The sequence below is a fragment of the Boleophthalmus pectinirostris genome, unplaced genomic scaffold (genome assembly GCF_026225935.1).
Source record: "Boleophthalmus pectinirostris isolate CB_2022bp ecotype Guang Dong unplaced genomic scaffold, ASM2622593v1 HiC_scaffold_18, whole genome shotgun sequence".
In the NCBI taxonomy this organism is placed as follows: domain Eukaryota; kingdom Metazoa; phylum Chordata; class Actinopteri; order Gobiiformes; family Gobiidae; genus Boleophthalmus; species Boleophthalmus pectinirostris.
Window position 1 is genome coordinate 16721946 of NW_026571133.1, and position 25972 is coordinate 16747917.

A 25972-nucleotide genomic window follows, 5' to 3' on the forward strand; every position below is an offset into this window, starting at 1 on the left:
TTTAGTCTCAAGCATGACTCTAGGTTTTCCCCAAGGCTCTCTGGCAATATCATGCATTCTATGTAGGCTGCAAATTTACATAACTTTGCAGTTGGCCGGCCTGTGGTGAGATAAGGTTCTGTGGAAGTCTCTGACGGTGTGTTTGGTTAGTAGTGAAACACACACCCACACACAGACGCACACACACAGATGCACTTATCGAAAAGAGCAGAAGATAAAAAGGGGAAACTTCACAGAAAAAGCCAAGGTCGTGTCAGATGATTAACAGTAAACCCTCAAAACAGTACCCTTTGAAAATGGACAGATGGCACTAGCCTAAAGTAACAACTACTGCTTTGAGAGCTTATAGTTAACCCATTATGATACTTGTGTATTTACTTAACAAAATAGTACTCATAAGGTTATTGAAAGATCCTTGTATATGTTATTTTAACATTTTGAAGTTATTTTAAAAACATTTTACTGCTTTATTCACCTCTATTTTATGCACTCACTGACTGCATGCTGTTATTGTGTTGTTATTGTGTTGTTATATCAGTGACAATGTATTACCTTGTACAAGTTGTATCTTGTTTTTCTAATGCACATAATGTGTTTCAATAGGACCCGTTGTTTGGATTGTGCCTGCTTAATGTTTGTTGATATGCTAAGGTGCAGGGTAATATCTGGGTTCAGTAAAGATTCAGTATTTTAATAATTTACTTAAATATATATTTTTTAAAAAATGCCATATCAACCTATTATGAAAAATGTGCCTGTATATATATATTTTTTTATATCCTCAAATAATCATTGTCTAATAGAGTCCATAATTCATTCAGTTTTTCAAGTGCTAAAAGTCTAAAAAAGAATTTGCTTTTTTTAAACAAATCTTTTGGCAAGTTATCATACAGGCCTAGCCTCATACATGTCTGTAGAGCCACTATAGACGGTAGAGCAAGTGAACAATGTCACGGGTCTGTTTAAAAACATGACTCCTCCTCTCAAACCCAGGTCTGTTGTGGTCTAGTATTACCGCCATGTGCGCTTAAATGCATGTTTTATTATAACAACTTAGTCAGGATTGGTCCAAATGAGAAATACGGTATTTATATAAGACAGCTCATTGGTTGCTGCACCCGACTGTAGTGGAACACAGCGCAGAGCTTCCAGACAAGAGATCCATGGGCGTCTGTACTATGAAAAAATAGTCCGTTATGCGCACACACTTTACGTGAAAATTTGCCAATAAATGTAAGGTTAAAATGGTGATTCCCAATGATTGTTCAAATATAAACTCGTTAATGATGGGTTTTCATGTGTCTTTTGTATGTTTGTAATAAACGGTCGAGTTGTATTGGAGGCGGAGGGATATCTGTATCACGCTCCGCGTCAAAATATTGCCTAGTGGAGACCGCGCCAAAGCTCAGACAGCGGCGACTCTTGGAGACTTCAGCCACTGCAGAGGGGCTCTTCACACACTTTACCTCCGCTTCAGCTGCTGCGCGCACCTCTAAAATCGCTCTTCGGACACTTTGTGGGACTGTTTCTATCTCAGACACTTGAGTCGAGACCAGGAAGACCTCTTTGATACATTTTTGGGGGAAATGTTGTTCAACTTTACGGTCGTGACCCACGTCTGACGGGGCGGTGCGGCGGAGTTGCCGCACTGTTGGACTGGATATATTACTAGCTTTCACTCAAGAAGGTCCGCGCCCCAATATACAGTATCATACTACGAGTGGATACCTTTTTGTCGTCAATACTGTCATCTGACGGGATAGGATTTGACTTCACCGGCTTTTCACTTTGAATATGTTGCTGTCAAAGTTTGGTTCATTTTCGCATATTTGCAATCCTTCAAGTATGGACCACCTACCAGTGAAGATACAGCTCCAGCCGGGTAGGTCTATGGCACAGAGTTACACTTTCAGATGCTTTTCGTTTTGCTTAAAAATCACGTATTTCTAGACTAGTTTAGATTTCAGTCAGACCGACTCGTAAAGCTTGGTGGCGCAACGTTACTCAACCTGACCTCGCTCGCGCTAAGCAGGCTATTGTGGGAATAGGACTCGACTCGTCCTTAAGCCCATTTAGTAACCACGAATTGCCTTGCTTTTCTTTTGCAGTCAAAGTGGAGAAGGAGCCTTTTGAGAAGGTTTACCAAGTGGGCTCCGTTCTGGGGAGCGGGGGCTTCGGCACTGTGTACGCCGGGAGCCGGATTTCTGATGGCGCGCCGGTAAGTGGCTGTGTTATGATGATCCATGTGCCGCCATTAAAACGGGCGCTTTTACGCTTGGGATATTCAGCATTTTCGCTGCGTATATCTGTTTTTTGCTCACTTGTATGTTTATTTTCTATAGGTTGCTGTAAAACACGTCGCAAAGGAGCGAGTGACCGAGTGGGGCACAATTGTAAGTAGTATTCCCCGTGCTATGCCTGGTTTGTTTGGGTTCTCCCTCCCATGGCAGCCGGGTGGGGGATGTGATAGTGCGAGTGAATGTAAATATACCACTGAGTGCGTCTTATGTTGATTTTAATGAAATGCTTTATTTGCAGAACGGATCTATGGTGCCTTTGGAGATCTTGCTGCTAAAGAAGGTCAGCTCTTCTTTTCGCGGAGTTATCAAATTGCTGGACTATTACGAGCGCCCGGATGGCTGGCTCATCGTTATGGAGAGGCCGGAGCTCGTCAAGGACCTTTTCGACTTTATCACCGAGAAGGGCGCGCTGGACGAGGACACGGCCCGAGGATTTTTCCGCCAGGTTTTGGACGCGGTTAGACACTGCTACAGCTGCGGTGTAGTGCACAGAGATATCAAAGATGAAAACCTGCTTGTGGATCTACGCACCGGGGAGCTCAAGCTTATTGACTTTGGCTCGGGGGCGATTCTCAAGGACACGGTCTACACGGATTTCGATGGTAAGAATCACGTTTACGATTAAAAAAACGTACATGTTGGTTTTATTTTGTTACAATTGACCAAAATAGTCTGTCGTGTGGGTTGCGCTGAGTTTGTCCTTGATGCTCCCGTGCTATATTCGGCTATGGAGGCGTTCACGGAGCTGTGACGCAGTGTCTGTTTTGGGTAGAGGGTTTCCTCGCCTTTACGCTAATCGCACGTCCATTTGATGTCGTTTTATGAAAAAACAGCTGCCTTATAGCGCGATGACGCATATGTTATGGATGTAGATAAATGACTCAGACTTTATCAATAGCTATTTTTGATGCCTGTGAGCCATACTTGTCTCGAGGCATTGATGGTACTTTTTTGTTTTTGTCATTTTGCCGGGAAATAATGTGTCACGCGCTCCCCTTTGGTTCGGTTAGGTCAGTGCCACGTAACATCTGTTTGTTGTGAAACCTGAGTCGGAGGTTCACGTGATGGGCTCGCATTGCCTTTTTTGTTTGGTATCCAAGTTCCCTCCTTCCGAGTAGAGGGGAGGGGCGGCGAGAGGGGGAGGAGATGGAGCAGGTCAGCTAGTTTGTGTACTGTGGCCAAATAGAAGATGGAAAGCATTTCAGCCATGACTCAGCCTTTTTAAACACAGACATTTATTTTTGTCTTTTTCACTGCAAAACCCAAACCTCTGAGTTCAGTAGCAAACCCTGCCACTGTTTATTATTCCCAGTAACACTACACCTACATAATCACTCATGCATATTACTGCCTCATTTCCCATCAGCCCTCACTAATGAACCTCCTCTTATGTGTTTTTCAGGTACTAGAGTCTACAGTCCACCCGAATGGATCCGCTTCCATAGATACCATGGGCGGTCGGCGACTGTGTGGTCACTAGGGGTGCTTCTCTATGACATGGTGTGCGGAGACATCCCATTTGAGCAAGACGAGGAAATACTCAGAGGCAGGCTGTACTTCAGGAGGAGGATTTCTGCAGGTAAATGTCACTCCTAGCAACCAGAAATGTGTAGTCTCTATCGCCCTCTAGCTTTAGCAAGTGGAAAAACTCACATTGTAAATAAACACTGCCCTACCAAACCCCATTCTTTTTAAAATTTTGCAAATCCAAATTGGGTGAACAAAATAAGCTTTACAGTAGTAGATTAAATATGATTCATAAGACTTATTTAGTTATAAAAACATTTGATTTGAAAGGAATCCACAACCACTTTACTTTGCTAAGAAACCTCGCTCAAATTCTAGTCTATTATTAGTTTAGAAAACATAATACAGCAGTTTAGGTCTCCCTGGACACACTATGCGTAACAGCTCAGTGAAAACCATGTGTAGTCTTTCCACTGGCTGCCTGTGCCACCTACACAGTAGCATATTGTAAATCCACTCGCAGTGAGTCACCCTAGCATAGCTCACTGTTCTCATCATAACACTCTATGAGTAATGATATTGTTCATTTTAGAATCTCTGTTGCCCTCTAGTCTTTGTAAACAGAACAACTTGCAGATAATTTAATTCAAAAGTGCTTGCTTGGTCTTCAAGAGAACTAATATTGTTTTTTCTACTTCTGCAGAGTGCCAGCAACTCATCAAGTGGTGCCTGGCTCTGCGCCCTTCGGATCGGCCCACGTTGGAGCAGATCTGTGACCACCCCTGGATGAGAGCAGCAGGGGTGGAGTCCTCCCCCAAATCACCAGAGGAGCCCAGTGTGAAGAGTGGGGACATTCGGCTACGCACCATTGACACAGACTCTTCATCAAGCACAAGCTCGAGCAAGGAGAGCCTCTGAGGGCGGATCCCAACTCTGAACCCTGTGAACTCAAAATGGACTCTGAAAAGACTGTCCGGCCCACTGCAGGCTGAGAAAAATGTACTTTAATTTTCCTCTTTTGTAGGGAATTTCTAATTTATTACTTTTGCGTACCCTCTTCTTTTACTTTGAAATAATTGTTTCCTTAAAGGGGAACATTAAACTGTTTGGGTGGTCTTACCAGCAATATTTATTATTTCTTCTTTTTAATAACTATATTTGTTTTGTTACTAGGCTGGTATATGCAGCTGGCAAGGCCCTCCTATCAGACATGACTGCTCTCATAGAGCTCAGAGAAACCCTTTTATTATTATTTAAATGTTTTAATTTTGATTTTGGAGTGCCTTTTTTTGGAACGCTGCTTTTCGGGGGGCTTTCCACTTATCAACAACTCGATCTTAGAGTGGATAGCCCAGAGCCTGGCGGTGAAGTCGTGTTATACAGTGATGGTGAGGCCACTTGTTCTGCCCTTGACCATCATTGTACGACCCATAATTCAAGGGGCTTATTAGACCGGAGATACGAAGGAGATGGTAGTGGGGGCCGTGCTACAGAGAAATACTTGAAATACATCTTTTAAACTGCTGCTCACTCACTCAAGCCTGAACAGGTGTTTTGGAAACTGGATCCTGTCAATTCTGAATGTCTCCAAAATGTCGCCCCTCACAAAATGCCCCCCCCTCTCCTCTCTCCTTCTCTGACTTGACTTTTTACTGCTACTCTCTTAAAGAAGCCTATACCGCCATATCACTGCTACTACAACACTACATGCCCCCCGCTCCCCGACCTCCCTCAGGTTTTGGGGGGGAGTGAGAAATGCACAATCAATGCAATATTCATGGACTCAAAAAATATTGTACAGCTTGTTTTTATTTTTGTGTGTGTACATTTCTCCCCCTTTGCATTTAATTTATTTGTAAACCATGTAGACATTCCACACTCTTGTGGCTATTTATTTATTTATTGTCTATGCTTAAAACCCCCCTTAAATTTTTTGGCATATCCTACTTGGCCTTTTATTTTTCATTCCTAACTTATTTTTACATTCAACTTTTTTTGAGATGTGGCGGATGCACTGAAGCAAGTTGTTGATGTTGAACAGAATAAAACAGTTTACTTAAATTTGAGAGAGCAATGAATGTTATTTATAGTCTTTAAATAAATACGTCTGTTATGTCAAAAGTATCCGAAAATCCATCTAATTTATGTTCTGTCAAATGATTCACCTGAAAGCAGAGGAAAAAGCAACAGATCAAGTGCTTTCAAAGTTGTCACATAGCCTCAAACTCAACATCTTTCTGTTTTGCTGTGTGACTTGTGGCTCTGAAGGATGGATATTGCTATTTTTTGATACAAGAATTTCAATTAAACTCCCATTTTTATGTACAGAAATACATCTGCTGTTGTCTTGTCTCTTTTACTTTAAGTGATACATGCAAAAACACAAAATACAAAGCTAATACCACATGTTTTTTAGAGACATAGTTTAGACTACTCATTACACACTTACTGATTGCAAGAATTTTTATGAAAGTTGACTTTAACGTACTTGCATGACAGAAATAACCATACATACATTACAGAAGAATCATTATAATAAGCCTGAGATGAATAAAATGGATTATCTATAGTATAGTAAAGTATAAAACAGTAAGTAAGTTTTAGGATCAGTTACCTGCAATACAGTGAAAAACTGTATTCTTTTGTGTTTATATAGGCTACTAAAGAGGTCTATTGTATACACAGTTTTACACAGTAATAAAACCCGTGCTAATTTTCTTCTTCAAAACTCCCTAGGGGACTTGTCAATGTTAATAAGTCCAGAACTATTGCACCATGAGGGTAACTGTCTTTAGCCATAACTATATATCAACACGTGACTAGACCGTCTGCATGGGTGAAGAGAATCATCAGCTCCCATTAAGTCTATGACAGGCTGCAGAGACCACAGTACTAATCAAAAACAGATGAGGAGGGGAGAGGGAGGGCCGCACCACATATACAGTAGTACAGTGGAATATCTCTAATTGGTTTGCCATGCTACGCCCCCAGCTCGGCCCACTTCTGTACAATCACATAAGAGGTTGTGACTAACACTGGCTGGTGGCTGGTCTGTGTGCTGTGTGTGAGAGGGGGTCCCAATGGTAAGCAGTGGCAGGCAGTGTTTTATAAGGAGGTGGTGCCCCCGGTGGTGACTCAGAGCATTGATTTGTGATTCACATTCTGTATGAAAAGTGGAGAGTGAAAAGAATCCAGTGTAAAAATAATAAAGGCTCTACGTATATAATATTGATTTATGTAAACAACAGATACAGGAAATGTATCACATAACATTCAACCTCCCCAAAAAACATCTCCCAGGCAAAAAGATAACCTTGTTTTTTTGATATTGAATATTGTTCTCTCTTAGCATACAAGATTTCATGTGGGAACAACAAAACTGTTCACACTGCATCAAAATATGTTTTAATTTTTAATTTCATCCACCTGCAGTCATAGAGTTACATGGAACATTGTAACTTCAGAGACCATTTTCTCAAAATGCATTTCCTCTCATAGGAACATGAAGATCATCTCCACTCACCAGACTTTAGAGCCTTGTACTTAACAGCATTTTGACAAAACATACAGAAGGATTTGTTGATCTAAGTTCAAATGTTAACTCTAAAATCAGGCAAAATTGGAGATTTTAGTCAGATTTTAGTCCATTTTCAGTCAGATCTAGTTTACTCAAAAACTAAATAAGATATCAAAAAACTGTTTTAAATGTCCCAAATATGTTCAATTTTGGCAGTTTTTACACATAAAATGCCTTGTTTTTATATGAAAACATGTGAGTAAGCTACAGAAGTCGTTTCAAATGTAAGATTTTTTTCTCCTATATTCACCTGCAGTGTCTCACTTATATTGAACATACTGGGTGGTATTTTCAATTACCAGTCCCCATATCAGTTTTAATGTCTAACACATGTACACATATTTAGTTGCATACCATTACATTTGTAACACTTTAAATTACCCATTTTACTAATATTGTCAGTTTATGGCATTTTAGCGTCACCAAAAATCCATCAAATATTTTCCATGTGAATAAAAATGCACGTGATGAAGCCTTGGTGAGACACTAGCACATGCCTAATTAAGCCGTGCTGCCTGACTCCACGTATAAGTGTGGACATATGGCACTTGAGCACTCAATAAGACAGCTAGCCCTTAAATCTTCTCCTGGATTTACTCAAGAATGAAACCATTGATTTATACGCGCAGGAAAAGCAGTGTCTTTTTATTGTTTGCCTCTTCAAAATCATTTTGACATATTACATGAGCCGCTCACGACGTCAAAGAAGCAATCAGTGTAAATATTGCTTTATTAGCACTTTAAATGACAGGAGAGACATGTCAAGATATGCCTTTCTATTAAATTACCTGCTTGATAAGTTGTCCCAGCATTGTAAATCAGATCATTAGTGCATATGGCGCTGTCCATGCTATTAATCACTAGAAAAGTTGACTTCTTTCATGCAGACCAGCTACCATTTGTGACTAAAAAGCTGTCTTCTAAATGATTTGTCAAACTCAGTACATTGGCATCTGTGTTGGAGAGAAGGCTGCATGGTAATCCTGTATTGTCTCAGTGTCTCTGCTCTTTTGACATGCAAATAACCCAGTAACTTGTCTTCATCATGAGCCTTCTGCTCAGACTACAGGACTATGGGGGGTATGATCCACTCCTACTGTGAAATCCTCATTAAATGTATGGGGCAGATGCCACACTGTTGTCTCACAGGGTGCAAAGCCGGATCCCAAAGGCTGGTTAATATCATCCATCAATGACACTTAATATAACTATAGACTCCTGCTTGATTGGGGTAAAATGAGAAGAGACTGTCAACAATGTTACCTTCAAAGTATTATAAACGGTAATGTTTCCAAAGTGCTGCACAGAAAAAAAATAAATAAAAATTAAGGTGCATTGTATAACTCTTCTGGTGGAAGGTCTGTCAAATGCTTTTCTCCATGGAGCTGGTGTTGCTCTGGAATGTTTCACGGTATGGTATTAAACCTTTCTATCTTCATGGAGATTAAACCGGACCAAGTTACAGGTCAGATCTGTGGAGAGACAACCCCATTCACAGTCAGAATGTCTGTTTTTTCTAGGTATTTTTGAGCTACAAAACCACCTATAAGTGAATAAATGTAAGATAGAGCTGCGAGGGTCATAATGTGGAACATTGGCAGAGCAGAAACAAGCAGGTAATGGACCCTCCACTAGAAAAGATACACCTTTAAAACAAACTAACAAACAAATGCTCTACCAGTGCAAGTATGTTACTTCAGGCAATCTACACCAAATATTCAACCAATTGTGGTTGATGAAAGTGTTTTGCCCAAGAGCACAACAGGAAAACAACCAACAACAACAAAAAAAACATGCTACAGGTCTCCAGAACAGTTGATAGTCAAGGTCAGTTAAATACAATCAATCAATGAACCTGTCCAGGGACTACAGGTGGAAATTAGCACTGATGCTACAACCTGATGTACAATTGACTCCTGTCAAGGTTAATGCGAAAATTGTGCGCTGTCCCTGTCTCAAATAAATAAATAAATAAATAAACAAACCAGCATCCAGATTGGAGAATAAAATGGAAAAAATTTTATAATGTATGGCCATTTCTTTCTGGAGTCCACACAAAATGAGCAGTGATTCGAGGAAAAAAAGTGTTGGTAGGTTAAACACAATGCCTGATTTGAGTGTACGGTGGATTATCTGAGTCCATTGAGTCCTGATGTAGATTTGGTTTGTTGTTACTTAAAGTCCTGTTCTAGTCCTTCTAGCTTAGTTCCAGCTTTAGTCCTATTGCCCTAGTCTAGTCCCAGCTTAGATGTAGTGTACTTTGTAGTATGGCTTAAGTTCGAACCCTGTCAGAACTGAAGAACTGACATTAGAAGAATTATAAAACATACAGGTTTTTCTCTGCAACTCCTTAAGAAACTTTCATTTGACCAGAATTGCTGCCCTTTCTTGAACCTAGGCAAATGCTGTCTGTGGCCACTATGCAAATGTTTCAGGTAGAATAATAATTAGTCCAATTTCACTTGTCTGAGAAAGTTAAGATTCAAATAAAGTGAGTCTAAATGTCAGACAGTCTCTGTAGGTGCATACTGTTCCTTATGCAACAACTTGTATTGTTCTGTATCTTTGTGAAAGTGGCATCAGTGGTGCTAGACTGAGCAGCAACAGGCACCAAGATGGACGACAGTTTAGAAGATAACAGAGTCTGCTGGTTGTATCAAGTTTTGTTTATCAACACAGTTGAAAAGAACACTAGTAACTTTGTCACAGAACTCATATGAACTACTGAGAATAATGTATGACAAAATGTACTGGCACTGATAACATAACGTTATTTAGATAATTTTTCACAAAAATCAAAATTTCTTTTTGTATTCAAAATGTATTATTCCTTAATAATTGAGGGGGAAAGCACATCTCTTGTTCAAAATATGATGTATTTATTGTTACAATAAACCACAAAAAATGCACTTTACAGTCCAGGCACAAATCTAAGAAACATGGCACAATTTGGCCTTTATTAAGATAAGATAAATGTATATTATGTAGGGTAAAAAATAATGAAACTAACTTTTCCAAGTTGCTTTGGTGGTAATAAGCTACTTTTGTAGCTACAGCTACCCTTTAGGGACTGAGGCTGCCAAACTGAGTGATCGGTCCCTCTGATCCCCACCCATACCTCATATGCAACACTCATACTAGACAAGGTGGGTCAAGTGTTTTGCCTAAGTACACAACAACAGGTTACACTAGAGCCACAGCTGCCCCCTCCAAGTATTAACCAGTCCCAAACCAGCTCATTGAGGTGTGACAAGCTACCTGGCTACTGAACTCGAGTTAAAAACAAGCTGTTTTTAGACTGGTCCTATATAAAATCCACACTGCACTGCCATCTACATGTATTTTAATGTGTATTTTAATTCAGAAATTCATCATTTACAATATTAAGTGCATGTTATGTTGATAACTAGAATGTAATGATCACATACTCATCTCGTGCCCCCCCTTAAACAAACCTATACTTTTGTCTCTGTAATTTGCTGACGTGTTAATTGTACTCATTGGTGCTCAGTGCCTATAACCTTCATCGTTAGGGGTGTTGAGTTCAGGTTAAGGTCATGTCTTCTTCCTCCTCCCTCCTGTATTTGGTATCTTACACAATAAAAGTGCTACGGCGAAATGAGACTGTAATTAGCAGCCATTTTAGGTGATAAGCTGCCAGACGCAGAGGAAGAGCCAGATGGACTGAGGGCCCATGGGCGCAGATGGGTGGGTGGGTGGTACAGGCTAGAGCTATAACACCGAGACATAGATATAGTGATACTAGTATTCACGCTACAGTCATATGACCTCACTATGTAATATTTAGTATGTTAGCGTATACATATGTTCAAGTTGGTTGTAAATTTGCGTTTCTCCTACTCACCTAACCTCCCACACAAAAACAGAACTGCAAAGTTGCCAAAACAAAAAAGTGTAGTCTTTTCTGTAAAGATGAAATTCTCAAAATAGCTCTAGATCTGGATCTCTACACCAACTAAGGCCAAATGCTGGGAAATCATTAGACTCACATTGTGGAAAAAAATAGCAATACAGTTAAGACAAAGTTGAAACAGTTTCCATGTTATTGTCTCTGTACACAGTGGTTTAGTACAAAATGAGATACATTAGAATGCATGTTTCCATTTTGAGTCATTTCCATTGTTGCATAATGATGTCCCTAGTGATTAATCAGAAGTTCATGATATTATTAGAACTGACCATGGAATACTTCTATCTTCTGCTTTAAAAAAAATGTGTACAACCACATGCTCTACTACAAATAAGTATACTACAATTGTAAAGATAAGAAATCTAGATGTTTGAATTGCCCATTTTTCCTATAAGTTTTTGACCATGTTGTTAGTCTTTGTTTGTTGCTGTGGGAGTTGGGACACCTGGTTTGTGACCCAGGGGGGCACCCACACACGGTTGCCCAGAGCACAGCACCTCCTCTGGGATGTGCTGTGGTCTGGTCCTGCTTCATTAGACTCTGGAGCTGTACCTGGGCTGGGCAACTGTGGGCGATCTGCTGTCGTCAGCGCCATCGTGAAGGAACTCATTGTTCTGGAACCACACAACACTGTTTGCGTTCTACTCACTGGGATAATAAAATCTACAAGTGAAGCATACACAGGCACAGGTAGCGTACACATAAAACATCTATAGGTCAAAATATGACCCAATTAAAAACGTAAAAGTACGTGTTTGATCGAGACGTTAAGAACTAAAACTGGTTTTGTTTAGCAAGAATTTTGTTGATTTTTGGTCAACAAAAGCGACTCAATTTTTCCCACTCTTAATTTTTGTTTGGTCAAAGCAGGAAGTTGATTTCACAACCCTGAAGCATGCAGGGGTTTATAATCTAAATGTTTCTACCATTTCAGCAGGACTCAAACCACAAGTAATAAATATACACTTTACATATAATAAATATACACTTTACAGTCCATATAAAAATGGAAGAATCTTTAATAAGATTATAGTAATTCTTGTTTCTAAATGTATATTATGTAGGGTAAAAATAAGTCTTGCATGGCTTTTCCAAGTAGCTTTGGTGTTGGTAAACTAGTCTAGTCACAGCTGCCTTTTTTGGACTGAGGCTGCCAAACAGAGTGATTGGCCCATCCAATCCCCACCCATCACTCACACACCACACTCATGCTAGACAAGGTAGGTGAAGTGTCTTATTTAAGGACACAACAACAGTTTGCACTGGAGCCACAGCTGCCCCATCCAAGTATCAACCAGGTGGAAACCTGCTAACCAAGATGTGACTAGGTCAGGCTTTGACAAGGCTAAACTGCCACCGAATGGCACTCCAGTTAAAAACATAGTCCATAGTAAATACTACACATAAGTTTGCATTGAAAAATTTATTTTTATGTCAGTCCAGAGTCAACAGCGGATTACATGATTAGCAAAAAGGCTGTACTGTATTGCAGTTTTCTCAATTGGATAAAAGATTAAGATAAACCTACACTGTGTTGGATGTGGACACATACTAATGTTATTAGTGAGGGAGAAGTAAACACTGTACTGGCCCTTTAACATAGTAAAGGTCTCAAGGCATCAGGCCGCCACATCGTTGCCAAGCACCCACACAACATCAACAAAGGCTCAGAGCAGGTGAACTGAGGTGACCGCTGCTTTATCAAGTCCCAACAATTCATCCCACCATTTTAGACAGAGAGAGAGGGAGAAAGAGAGAGGGAGGGCTTCTCGAAAACACTGGAAAATATAAACAAATACAGTGAGAGTGAGAAAGGTGAGAGGAGATTAGAAGGGATTGGAGAAGTCAGAGTCTGTGTTTGCAACAAGAATAAGATAATAATCATTGTGAGTTTGAAATATGATCAAAGTACAAGTTGACCTCATGAGCAAAGTGCCCTCTGGCTGGTGTCTTTACTAGTGGAGTTTTTACTGAAAACAACAAAGAAGACTATTGGAAAATATAGCTACATATAGGTTTATACAAAACAAGCTTCAATATAGCTATAAAAAGAAATGGTGTATCAATTGCAAGCACCTCTGGGAAGATATGGTTGTATTCTTGTTATGTTACTGAACCAGATTATCTTCAAAACAGCGATCTACACTGCAAAAAGCAATATCTAATTCAGTTAAAATGACTTAAATAGAACATTTTACTTTATCTGAGTAGATTTAACTGGACAAGTACAATTGTCTACCAATTGAGTACGTGTGTTTTTCTTATCTCAAGAACATTAGATTGTGTTTCTTATTTCTTATAAGTTGCTGTCGCAGTAGCAAGATGTATTTTAAAAAAATTTTAAGTACAAAAAGTCTTGTTCCATTGGTGGATAATTATACAATCATGATAAAACTTTCTTAATTCAGGTCATCTTAATTTAGTTGGATGTTTGTTTTTGCAGTGTAAATCCACGCCAAAATTCTAAATGCATTCCTGATACTTTTTATTATCCAAAACAAATATAACATGTACTTGACTCTTACCCACAGCTCTGAAACTATTTGATGTCTGAAGTCTGTAACTGTTAAAGTAATATTACACAAAATGGACTCTTGTGAGCTGTAAGCCATGTTTACTATTGTGACCTCCTCAAAAACATGCCTGGTAGTCAGGGAGCCAAAGTCTCAAAAGCTCTAGAAAATGGGTTGAACCTGACATCGCCTGCCATACTTTTTATTTTATTTTATTTTTTTTGTTAACTGTGACCCTGAGGACCAATAATTGGAGGGTCTGCTCTTCCAGAAATATCAAGAAAAAAAAATTGTGGCCATTTTAGTGTAGGTAACCTTCATTTTGTGATAGAAAATTTTGAAAAATGACAAATTTCCTCAAATCCTCAGTGGATTGGGTAAGCTGTCTACAAATACATTCCAGATGCAAAGAACACATGTGGTGACAACATTCAGTGAAAAAATTATTCATAAAACACATTTCTACATGATTTTGGCTCAATTTAATGCCAAAAAATAAGGCATTTTTTCACTTTTTTCCAGTATTTTCATCTTTACCTCATTGGCAATCAACTATTCCCCAAGTTTTGACATCAGCCAATATGCCATTCTTTTCTTCAAACAGTATAGTCATTCCACAGAAAAAAATATAAAAATCCAACCAAAATCAATGGATCTGTGATGATTTCATTACCATCAACAGGCCCAGAACCTCAATAGAATGTTAGGCTCCTCTCAACATCCCATAAGGCACATTGGATATTTAACATGGTTGTTAATGTCCACATTATTAAACATCATGGTCCCTCACTCCACCTTGTTCACAAATTTAAAAAGTCAACGCCAAAGTGAAAGGCACCAGCTGTTCACCAAGAAACACCTTCCACTGTAAAAAGACCAAGACGTGATGTTGCTGTAAAACCACAAGAACAAGAAAGTGTGAGCTCAGCCTGTTTGTCTTCTGTACGTCTCACTTAACAAACGGGATTTTACTTTGATGGTGCTCCACATACAAAATGTTCTCTGCAAACTCAGGATGGGTTAGGCAGTCAAAGGTTTCCTTTTTGGTTCTTCTTGTGGATGAATCCTGCCCATCACCTTCACCTTTCACTATTTCAATTCCGTTGGGAAGAGAAACAGTTTGAACAGAGGTTTGAGTCACACACATCTGATTCACTTTTGCATTTATGGAGTTCACAAACACATTTCTCGAGTCGTTTTCCGCTCTTAGGATCCAACAACCACACAATTAACGATATCTGAATCACAAAACTAAAATATGACAATATCAGAACCAGAAACAAAAGTGATATGGTTCAAAAGACTTGAAAAGATCGGCTTTGTCAATAGACACATCCCACTGGGCAAACAAACATGGAGGTTTGATGCTCACTTTTTTGGAAAATCCTTCCCAGTATGAATTGCACAATGACCGGAAGTCTGAGATTCTTGATGCATCTATAGGACGCCCCAACAAAAACTTTGGCATAGCCAAACCAAATTTGGTACACAGATGCACCATGGGAATAGGGTCAAAAATGTATATTAACAGGAAGTCGGCCATATTGGACTGATCGCGCGACTCGGCGCCATTTTCTTGTCCTCATATTTGAACGAACTCGTCCTAAGGCATTTGACCCAGACTCAGTAGAATCATTCTGTATCATCTAGATGAGTGAGATATTAAAAGTTGTTTAAAGCTTTTTAAAACAGTGTTGCTGTGGCAACGGTGCAAATTTCGGGTTCGTTTTTGCAGCTCGCCATCAAAATTCGACGCGTGATAATTCCCACAAACTTTGGCCAAGTTCACTCAAACTTTAATTGTTGGTCGACACTCCGACCCTGAATAGATTTATATAAGAAAATCTAAACTGGATGCAATAGCGCCCCCTAGGGAGATTGTATGGGACAATAAAATTTTACTTTGTCGTAGGCATGTAAAATTTGCTACACACATTCGTGGCCTGGTTTTAATGAAAAAAGTCAATGACGCCCACACTCCATCTCCCATCGTGTTGCCATGGCAACTGGCTAAAAATCTGTCTTCACCAAGGGGACGTCCCAACAAAAACTTTGTGTACTCAAACCAAATTTAGTACACAGATGCATCATGGGAATAGGAACAATAAAGTATATTGTGACCACGCTCTCTCCCAAACCGGAAGTCCACCATCTTGGATAAAAAATAAATAAAAATCAACACATACAGAAACTGAGAAAAATAGTAGGGTTCGGTTAAGATCAGGGGTTAGGGTTAGGTTAGGGGTAAGGTTCGGGTTAGGGCTAGGGTTAAGGTTAGGCTAGGGCAGGGTTCGGCAACCCGCGGCTCCGGAGCCGCATGCGGCTCTTTAGCACTCCCCTAGTGGCTCCCTGGAGCTTTTTCAAAAATGAGTGAAAATGGAAAAGGAATGATTTTTTTGGTTGTTGTTTTAATCTGGTTTCTTTATGGATAAAACCCTCGTTCATCTCTGGTCATGGATCTGATCCATCAGCGGTGTGCAAATGAAACACATGAAAAGTGTTTCAGCAGAACAAATAGATAAGCTGAAGCGGGGGTGGTGTCCGGTGCCTCCACCTGAGAAGCGCTTTCCCCGAAAAAAAACAACAACAAAAAAACACGTGCACAGACGGACCGCTCAGAACAACATAACGAACCAAACTGGATTCACACTTCTGTCCGGACGCTTTGCACCACCTCGGAACCAGCCGCGGCCGAGCGCCGGAGGACCTCAGCAGCCCGCCCGGACCTGTGGTCCACAGCGCATTCTCGCTTTTCCCGCACGGAACCAGCGCGCAGACGACTGCACTGAAGCACTCGGACCCAGTCCTTTGCGCGCTGGTCTTGCTCGCCCCCGTCTGGAACCAGGACATGGAGGACAAAGCCTCCGGACAATCTGACCAACACTGGACCCCCAGCCCCGTCTTGAGGAGCTGCGCTGAGTGCTCCCGTGTGTTTGGCGCTGCTGCCCGAGCTCAGAGCTTCATCAGCTCCTAAATCTCAGTTTATCTCAGTTTACACGCAAACGTGAAACCGGAGTTTTCCAAAATCTCCACTCTAGCTGGAGTTTTTAGAAAGATTTGTTTTCAGAGGCGAATTAACGTGTAAACGATGTGAACAAACGAAGGGAAATGTCTCTGTTTTAAAAAATACCCGTGTACGTGTAAACGGGGCCTAAATGACAAAGGAATAAACACTAACCACCTGATTTCAGTGGCTACAGACGGCGAGTATGAGAGGGTCGCAAAAGGGGTTTGTGTAATCATGAATGCTCATTTTGTATTTGTAGCCAACTTAGTCATTTTAATAGTAGGCTTATATAGCTAATATACTAACAGCCTATGTTGCCTTCATATTAGGCTTATAATTTTTTGCGGCTCCAGGCAGGCATGATTTTAGTTTTTTTGGGCCAATATGGCTCTTTGCAGATTTTGGGTTGCCGACCCCTGGGCTAGGGCTATGGTTAGGAGTTCACGTAGGTTTAGGGGTTAGTGTTAATTTAGAAGTTAGATCAATGAGTAAGGTGCATTCGTGAGGCACGGCATGTGCAGAGCTCAACGTGGTGGCATGGGCGTGGCATAGGCTTGAGCAAGGGCCGATCACTGCCGCTTGCGGCTATATTTATTATTATTATTATTATTATTATTATTATTATTATTATTTAAAAGATGCCTAGGCCATGATGTTTAATAATGTGGACATTAACAACCATGTTAAATATCCAGTGTGCCTTATGGAATGTTGAGAGTAGCCTAACATTCTATTGAGGTTCTGGGCCTATTGATGGTAGTGAAATCATCACAGATCCATTAGATTTTGGTTGGGTTTTTATTTATTTTTTTCTGTGGAATGACTATACTTGTTAAGAATCACTGGTCGGACCCAAATACGCAGTAACAAAAAGTATTTATTAACAAAATAGTCGTGGATGGGGGGATTGATTCCAGGGGAGGTAGGACGGGTCCAGGTTGGCTGAAGTGCAAAGGTGAAGAGGCTGACCAGAGGCTTGCGGAACAGGTGATAACGGGATGAGGCTGGCCCCAAAAGGTTGAACTGGGGAACGGACAAAAACCCTCAAAACGCTCAAAAACACAAATAGCCTGAGTAGTTCACCACTTGGTTGACGGAACAATCTGGCACTGGAGAGCAGGTCAGCAGGTCTTTTATTGCCGGAGATGATTACTGATGAGGATCAGGAGTGGAGCTCAGCAGGTGAGATGATTTGGGGGCCCGCCCAGGAAAAACCAAATAGGGTGAGAGAAGGGAAGAGGGAGCAGGGAAAGGAGGGGTAGGAGGAGCAGGGAGAACCCTCCCAATACTGTTTGAAGAAAAGAATGGCATATTGGCTGATGTCAAAACTTGGGGGAATAGTTGATTGCCAACGAGGTAAAGTGAAAAAAATGCCTTATTTTTTGGCATTAAATTGAGCCAAAATCATGTAGAAATGTGTTTTGTGAATATTTTTTTCACTGAATGTTGTCACCACATGTGTTCTTTGCATCTGGAATGTATTTGTAGACAGCTTACCCAATCCACTGAGGATTTGAGGAAATTTGTCATTTTTCAAAATTTTCTGTCACAAAATGAAGGTTACCTACACTAAAATGGCCAAAAAAAATTTTCTCGATATTTCTAGAAGAGCAGACCCTCCAATTATTGGTCCTCAGGGTCACAGTTAACAAAATAAACAGAAATAAAAAGTATGGCAGGCGATGTCAGGTTCAATCCATTTTTGAGACTTTGGTTACCCGACAATGGAGTTGTGTTTTGTTTCATTTACACATGTTTGAGTAAGCCTTTATTATTACTCTGTTTACATCTCCAAAGCTCATAATGCTCTATTTCACCTTGTGATGTCATGAAGAGGTAGTTTTCATGTTAATAGCTACCTTTTACCTTTCGTTCAGTAGAGATTAGCAATTCTAGGGCTGAAATTATCAAGGCGTGTAGAGGCGACATTACACAGTGGAACATACTCTCAGTTTGAGAGAAGAAACATGTAGGATTTATGTGTTAATGTGTGAATGAAACAAAACACAACTCCAGGTATGTTTTTGACAAGGAAACAACTTTATTTATAACATAGATCAGAAAATAGTAGTAATATAGTCTTTAGCTTGATGTAAATAGCAGCTTTGAACAACAGTTGGTGGTACATCTGTAGCCACAGCTGCCCTACGCTCGACCAAAGGAAGCGAGACTGGCAATTTGTGTTCTTGGTCCCTCTTATCACCACCTCTTATCACTGGCCACAATCATACAATGTGGATGAAGTGTTTTGCCCCAGGATACAGGGACAGTATGCTTTGGAGATGGGATTAACCACCAACCACTGAATATGAGTTTTAGTTCCTAATTTGAGAAATCCAAAAACAATTTATCAGTCAAAATTACCAAAACAATGTAACATTATTGGTGTACAAGCAGCATATAATCAAAATAATCAAAATATAAATGAAAAGATCAGGTTGGAGACTGTAGGAGTGATGCTTAAAAACAAACCGTGCCTTGTCTCTATTGTTCCTGTAACTGGGTCTGAGTCTCCAACATACCTGAGCTGTTGGGGACTTGGTGCAGTATTTGGAGTGGAGTGGTCACATGGTGCTCAGGTTTCCTCTCTCACACTTGTAGGTCAGGTGCAGATGCCTGAGCGCTGGAGTCTTTTTCAACATGGTGGGAACTCTCTGGTGAACTTTGACCTCATAGGGCAGGTGAACTGGGCCAACGCTTGGATCTTTCCTTGAGTTTATACAAAGAGAAATCAGTAAAACTCTTACACGTTCCACTGCTAGTAACAAATAAATTTATGGACAAATTTCTCTTTTTTGTTCATGATGCGTTTTGAAAATTTTAAAGTATCAACAATTTTTAATTATTGTAATCATTTTTATTTTATTATCTTTTTTTTTTTTTTTATGTACAATGAATGTCCAGATGAGAGCAGGCCTTGGATCAGTAGTTTCTCTCTCTTCTTTGTATTGAGGTGTCTCTGCTCAACAAAAGGTCTTTCAGGGCTCACATAGTTTGAGGCTGTCGTAAACCATGCATTTGTGTAAATTAACAATGGGTCAGATGACAGTGAGGTGTGAAACTATTTGAACTAGTTTCGCTTCAAAACTCCAGGGAACGATAAAACTCTTCTCGGTTTAAAGCGCGGATTTCATGTCAGTTAAAGGTGAACTGAGTTACTTTTGCAGTAGAAGCTCCACCAACATATTGTCTTATTGTTGGTGATGTTGGTGCTCAACTTGAAGTATATCTTGATAAACATGCAAACCCTAACTATGAGCAGGGTCACCTTTCCACAGATCTGATTTGTAACTTGGCCTGGTGGCTTCATCACCTCCATGCTGTGGAACATTGCATAAGTAGGTGGTGGACTCTGGCTGCACCAGTTGACAGCTGAGTTACATAGTGCACATTTATGTACACATTTAATTTAGCATGGGATTTTGTTACACCCTGTTGTATTTAGTTTTTTATTGCACCATTCACACTCACTGTTATGACATTTTAAAAATTCTAAGGCTATTAAAGGTTCTATATTACATTGTTTTCCAAACTTTTTTCTGGGGACCCATATTTTATTGATGACTGAGTGATCGTACCTCTGAACAATTAGTATTACCATATTTTTCAGACAGAAGGCACACCTGGTTGTAAGGTGCATTAAGCAAAACAAACAGACGACACTTGAGACTTGAGACTTTTTTTATTTCCTATGAGGAGGACTCAAATATTCATTGAGTAATAATGTGTTTAATTTAGCTTTGCACACATTTGTTTACGTTTTACAGAAAGGACACTTAAAACCACATGGCTCATTTGCATAAACTATAAGTGCTGAAAAAAAAAAAACTTGCTCCTTGTGCACTGATGTGGTCAGCTTTTGTTGAACTAATGGACATGACTCAGTGGAACATATGTGGCAATCGGTTCAAGGTCAGTAAGCACAACCAGAATTAACACATAAGGCACCGGATTATAAAGCGCACTGTAGATTCTTCAGAAAATTAAGGGATTTTGAGTGCTCCTTATAATCCAAAAAATACGGTATGGTAAGTTTTAAACAAGGAAAAACAGTAATCAATGTTTCCCACAGAAAATTGGTAAGGCAAGGCGGTACTACCGAAAAAGTGAGGAGGGGGATGTGCAGAGATGTATGTATATGTATATCACAGATCTACATGCAGACTGTGACAAGGCAACCCAAAAGAAACCTCTTGCAACTCACCTGAAGGTCATGAAGCAGTCTTTGGGGAGCAATGCTATATTACACAAAGGAGCTTTAAGACTTTTTATAATGTTATTACCTCCTCAAAAACATACCTGGAGTTGTGTTTTGTTTCATTCACATACATTTAACTAACCCTGCATTATTAGTCTGTTTACAACTCCAAAACTCAAAATGCTCTGTTCCACCTTGTGATGTCATGTAGTTATAGTTTACAAGTTAATAACCTTTAGTTCAGTAAACAGACTTGAAATTCACCCTGAAACCCACGGATAGGCACATTTTGTTGCCCAGTGTAATGTGGTTTGCAGACAAAATTAAAATTTAAGACTATTAAGTGCTGACTGAATAGAACTAGCAGGTGTGCCTACAAAAAAACTCCAGCTCAACACATCTGTCAGAATTTAGTGAAATGATAAAAAGCTAAATCTGCCATGAATGCCCAGTTTCACCCAAAGTTCACAGCCCCAAACTGTGAGAACGCCGTACATTCCCGTTCCCTTATAGCAGCTTGTCAGTGAAAAGTCCACATCTCCTGCATAAAGATGATTAAAGAGTGTGCATTTGCCACAGGTATGTACCGACCACTTCAGTCAACGCGCTCCTAGGAATGCATGGGAGCCAACAGCCAGTGTCCAAATAACTACCTTCTCCAATCACCCCTCTACCTCAGGCATCTTCACATATACAACCAGGCACGACACTTTCCCTCACTGTCTAAACCATGAGCCCTGGGAGGAGTCTGGGAATTAGCAGGAACAAAGGGTTTCAAGGGCTGAATTACGGGTTTGTTTGAATTTCTAAGAACCTGCTTTAGAAATTGAGAAGTGAATTTCATGACGTAGGCTATAACTAAGTACAGACTGTTTTGATTACGAGGAAGCGTTTAGCGTGGACCCGAACCTGCTGACTTTCACAGCTGAGTTCACTGGGATCGCGTTACCTCCAGCACATTCCTCTCTCTGCCTTTTTTCTGCTGACAAAAGAGAGACAGGATTCAGCCCTCAAACTACAGTGTTGCAAAGGTCAATACACACATCTTATTACAGACTCTATGGGGCTTTTTGATATCAAATGTATGCATGTTCAGGCTAGGGGGCCTCAATATGCATACATTTAAAAACACCTTAAAACATAGGTGCATACATTTTGCACAATAGGGACGGATAGGATTTCACAAGATAAAATTGTGCAACAAATGGTTAAAGGGGCTGCATTACATTATTTTCTGATCTGTTATAATGTTGTTTCCCTGAAAAAAAAAAAAAAACTTAGCTGGAGTTGTGTAGTTTCATTCGCACATTTAACTCACCATCCCTGCAAATTTATACGGAGTACTTCTCTCAAACTGAAAACACCGTTCCACCTTGTGATGCCGTGGTAACTCAGGAAGTGCTCCACTGTGTTTTTAAACTCCATTTCCGCTTTGAATAGAATCATTTGGATGAAACACACCTCCAGGTATGTTCTTTGATGAGGTAACAAAATTTTAACATGGCTTAAAGCTCACAAGAGTCAATTTTGCTCAATACAGGACCATTAAGTGCTGGTGACAGAATTTGTTAATTATATATTATGTAAAAATGTTGTCTCATTCTTGTTGGCCCAATCTTGTGTCGCATCTTGTGGGAAATGTATCCTGCCCCACCCCCACTGCACAGTATACTGCAAAGCACCACAAACTGTCATAAAGAGTCCTGAGGCAAATTTTGATATATTATAGATCCAATTATTTCAAAACAACAAATCAAAAATTGTCTTTGCTTTTGAAAAGAAAAAAATTAAAGGTCCTGTATTATGTAAAATTGACTCTTGTGAGCTTTAAGGCATGTAGTAATGCTGTTACCTCTTCAAAAACATACCCAGAGTTGTGTTTTGATTCATTCACACATGTTTGAGTAATCCTTTATTATTCGTTTGTCTATCTATCGCCAAAGCTCAAAATGCTCTTTTCCACCTTGTGATGTCATGAAGCGGTAGTTTGCAAGTTAACAGCTACACTTTACATTTAGTTTAATTTAGAGTTTGGCAATTCCAGGGCTGAAATGATCCAAATGATACTAGAAGGTGTATGGAGTTTAAAAACACAGTAGAGCACTAAAGCAGAAAAGCGTAACATGGTCCCTTTAAAAATCAAAATGTTGTTTTTTTTTTTCTGCCATAATTCTCAGCCTTGTTTTGTTTGAAAGCAAAGGTTGGTTCCTCGGTTTTGTTTGGATTTCAGTTGTTGTTTATTTGCGTGGGAAAATAGTAGGTCAAAGTAGACACTGGTATGTGGAGCAGGGCATAAAGGAGGACAGTGCTTCATTGAAACCTGCTGAACACAAACAGTTGACAAAAACACAAGATTAAGAGATTCACACCATTATCATTGAGCAGAATGGAGCTGCAAATTTACATGTTGCCTGCTTTTGGTTCATCTATATAAGCAACTCACTGTGGTTTGCATTCGAGTGGGTTTTCATAGATGCACATTGTATAAAGCATTTAATCTCATACAGATAGGGGTTAGAAAATGCTGCTAGTCCTTGTCACATTTGATTTGATTTCCTGTTGTATAATCGGTTTCTTTATTTCTACATGTGTGTCATAGCCCTCTTATGAAAGCATTATGTGTCAGTAAAGTCCCCCAAATGGTTTTCCGTGTCACCTCTTCCAGTAATCAACTAGTGCGGTTCTAGTGCGGTTTCAGCACTAGTCTTGTCATGATACTAAAATGTAAAACTTGATGTTGATACCAATTTCAATACCACAGGGATTGTAAAATACTCACATTTTTAGAGCATGTCATTGTTAACACTAATAAAATGTGGTGACAGTAGTGCAGTAACTAGAGCACAGTTCCTGTCATTGTTTCTTTGAGCAAGACACGTCACCCTTTCCTTGTATGACTGTGATGAGTATGTGAAAGATTAGTGGTGGTGGGATAGGTTGATGGTGCAGATTCGCAGCCTTGATTCTGTGTATTTCAGGGCGGCTGTGGCTACTGAAGTACCTTATGACTTGCCTGATTCATCAGCCAGTTTCACTTCATAGAAACCGTCTGACCTCGCTGCGTTAGAATTTGTTCACTCGACTGTAGTTGGGTACTTTTTTTCATTTAACCAGTCGCTGCTATTTGGTCATGATGTATGTAATGCGCCGCTAACGGGGTTAACTGGTATATTAAGCTTTTCGCAAATCCCTTAGGAAGAAGGGCAATAACGTCTTTCCCCTTTATAAAATTCACCGAGCATTCTCTTTGTTCCAGCTTTAAGTCCTCGATCTCGGGAATTGTTGCCAACACAGAATGTATGACTCTTCGCTGATTGGCTGGTGCCCGGACTCACACCTCTGGGGTTTCTGTGAACCGTCTAGTGTATTCCGATTCCTGACTTAGTCACTGGAGAGAAATGAAATTAAGCAGAGGCACTAGGTGGTGCCAGCCTGGCTACCTTATGACTACTAAAGAACAATAAAAATGTAAACGAATTATTGAAGTTTGTCTTGTTTCAGTATAAATACCTGCTCAAATGATAATCAACTTTTTGTATTGCATTGTATTTATATCTGGGTATACATGTGTTTGATAATTTTATTTTAGGCGTTTTTATACTCTTTTCATTTCTCATTATTCTTCAGTGGCAGTGGTCATTTTGTCACACAAAGTTCACACGACCGGCAGCCCTTGATCAACATCTTTCCTTCTGTCAAATCTCATTCAGTAAATTGGGAATGCTGATATTCATGTACATAGTGTTTTTACCTCATTTCTTGTATGTTACTATAGTCTTGTTATTGTTTTCATCACTGGGATGTGCTTCAAGGAGACTGGGTGCACTGGAGCGTAAAAACCCAAAGTGACTCAGCATTTTACGTCCAACTTCCTCCCCCTCCCTCCACTCCTCCTGCCCCTTCTCTTCATAAACACTCCATTATCTTCATCCTCTTCGTCTTCATCACGGAACAACTGCGACTCAGCGTGACCCAGAGCAGATCCTGTCACGAACCAGCCCCCAGTGGAGCAGAAGCTGTGACGTACTGCACCTGCTGATGCCCCGTTGTCCTCAAACGTGTCACTCTGTGTTTATCAAAGGTACACAACAGTCTTTCCACCCTAGTGTTCACCATCAACATGAGCTGTTTTATTAAAACTAAAGGCAGAATTATTTTTTGTTTATTTTTTTTTTTACTATAAGTTCAGATTGTCTGTAAAACATGTAAAAATAGATTGTAAAGTAGGGCTGGGCAAAAAACACTTTTTTGTGTCAATCAATCACATGTTTAGTTTAGTCAAAATTGTTCTTAAAGTGATAATATGGAACTTTCTAGAGGTGGTATGGTACCCTGCTTCATCAATCAGTTTCACTTTGTGGAAACCATCGGACCTCACAGCATTAGGATTCGTTCGCTCGATGGTAGGTGGGTACTTTTTTTATTTAACCAATCACTGCTATTTGGTCATGATGAATGTAATGCGCTGCTAACGGGGCAAACTGATATATTAAGCTTTTCCCTAATCACATAGAAAGAAGGGCAATAACGTCTTTCCCCTTGATAAAATTCACTAAACATTCTCTTTGTTCCAGCTTTAAATCCTCGATCTCAGGAATCGTTGCCAACACAGAATGTATGGCTTTGTCTACATTCATCTCGACCACTTTTTTTTTTTACTGTACTTTACTTTGTTTTTGTGCTGTACCACAAAAGGGACCCAGACAGGCGCTTGAGTTTGATGTCATGACTTCACAGCTCTTCACTGATTGGTCTATGCACGGTCTACAGTTTCCCGGGTTCTTGCAAACTGTCTCGTGTATTCTGATTCCTGACCTAGTCGCTGGAGAGAAATTAACTTGAGCGGAGTCACTAGGTGGTGCTAGCCTGGCTAGAAGACTATAGCCAAAGGAACAACAAATACATAGAAACAAGCAGGAGGATGTGAGACTTTTTACATTTTTCAGTGTAATAAAAACATACATAATGAAAAATGAAAA

The 25972-nt window shown here is 40.0% G+C and overlaps 1 protein-coding gene across 1 annotated transcript; it reads left to right on the forward strand.

Annotated features, from left to right (window-relative positions):
• Positions 1–1324: 1324 nt before the first annotated feature.
• Positions 1325–6102, forward strand: pim3 (Pim-3 proto-oncogene, serine/threonine kinase). The gene is made up of 6 exons (XM_020926394.2): positions 1325–1882; positions 2109–2218; positions 2343–2393; positions 2539–2902; positions 3703–3879; positions 4471–6102. The coding sequence occupies exons 1-6, from the start codon at positions 1795–1797 to the stop codon at positions 4683–4685; spliced, it is 1005 nt and encodes a 334-aa protein (XP_020782053.1). The 5' UTR covers positions 1325–1794; the 3' UTR covers positions 4686–6102.
• Positions 6103–25972: the final 19870 nt, after the last annotated feature.

Bases quoted from the DNA above. Each gene is read 5' to 3' on its own strand.
- pim3 (XM_020926394.2), top strand. From the start codon at position 1,795: ATGTTGCTGTCAAAGTTTGGTTCATTTTCGCATATTTGCAATCCTTCA. The intron at 1,883-2,108 runs GTAGGTCTATGG...TTTCTTTTGCAG, and splicing joins GAAGATACAGCTCCAGCCGG to TCAAAGTGGAGAAGGAGCCT. The intron at 2,219-2,342 runs GTAAGTGGCTGT...TATTTTCTATAG, and splicing joins GGATTTCTGATGGCGCGCCG to GTTGCTGTAAAACACGTCGC.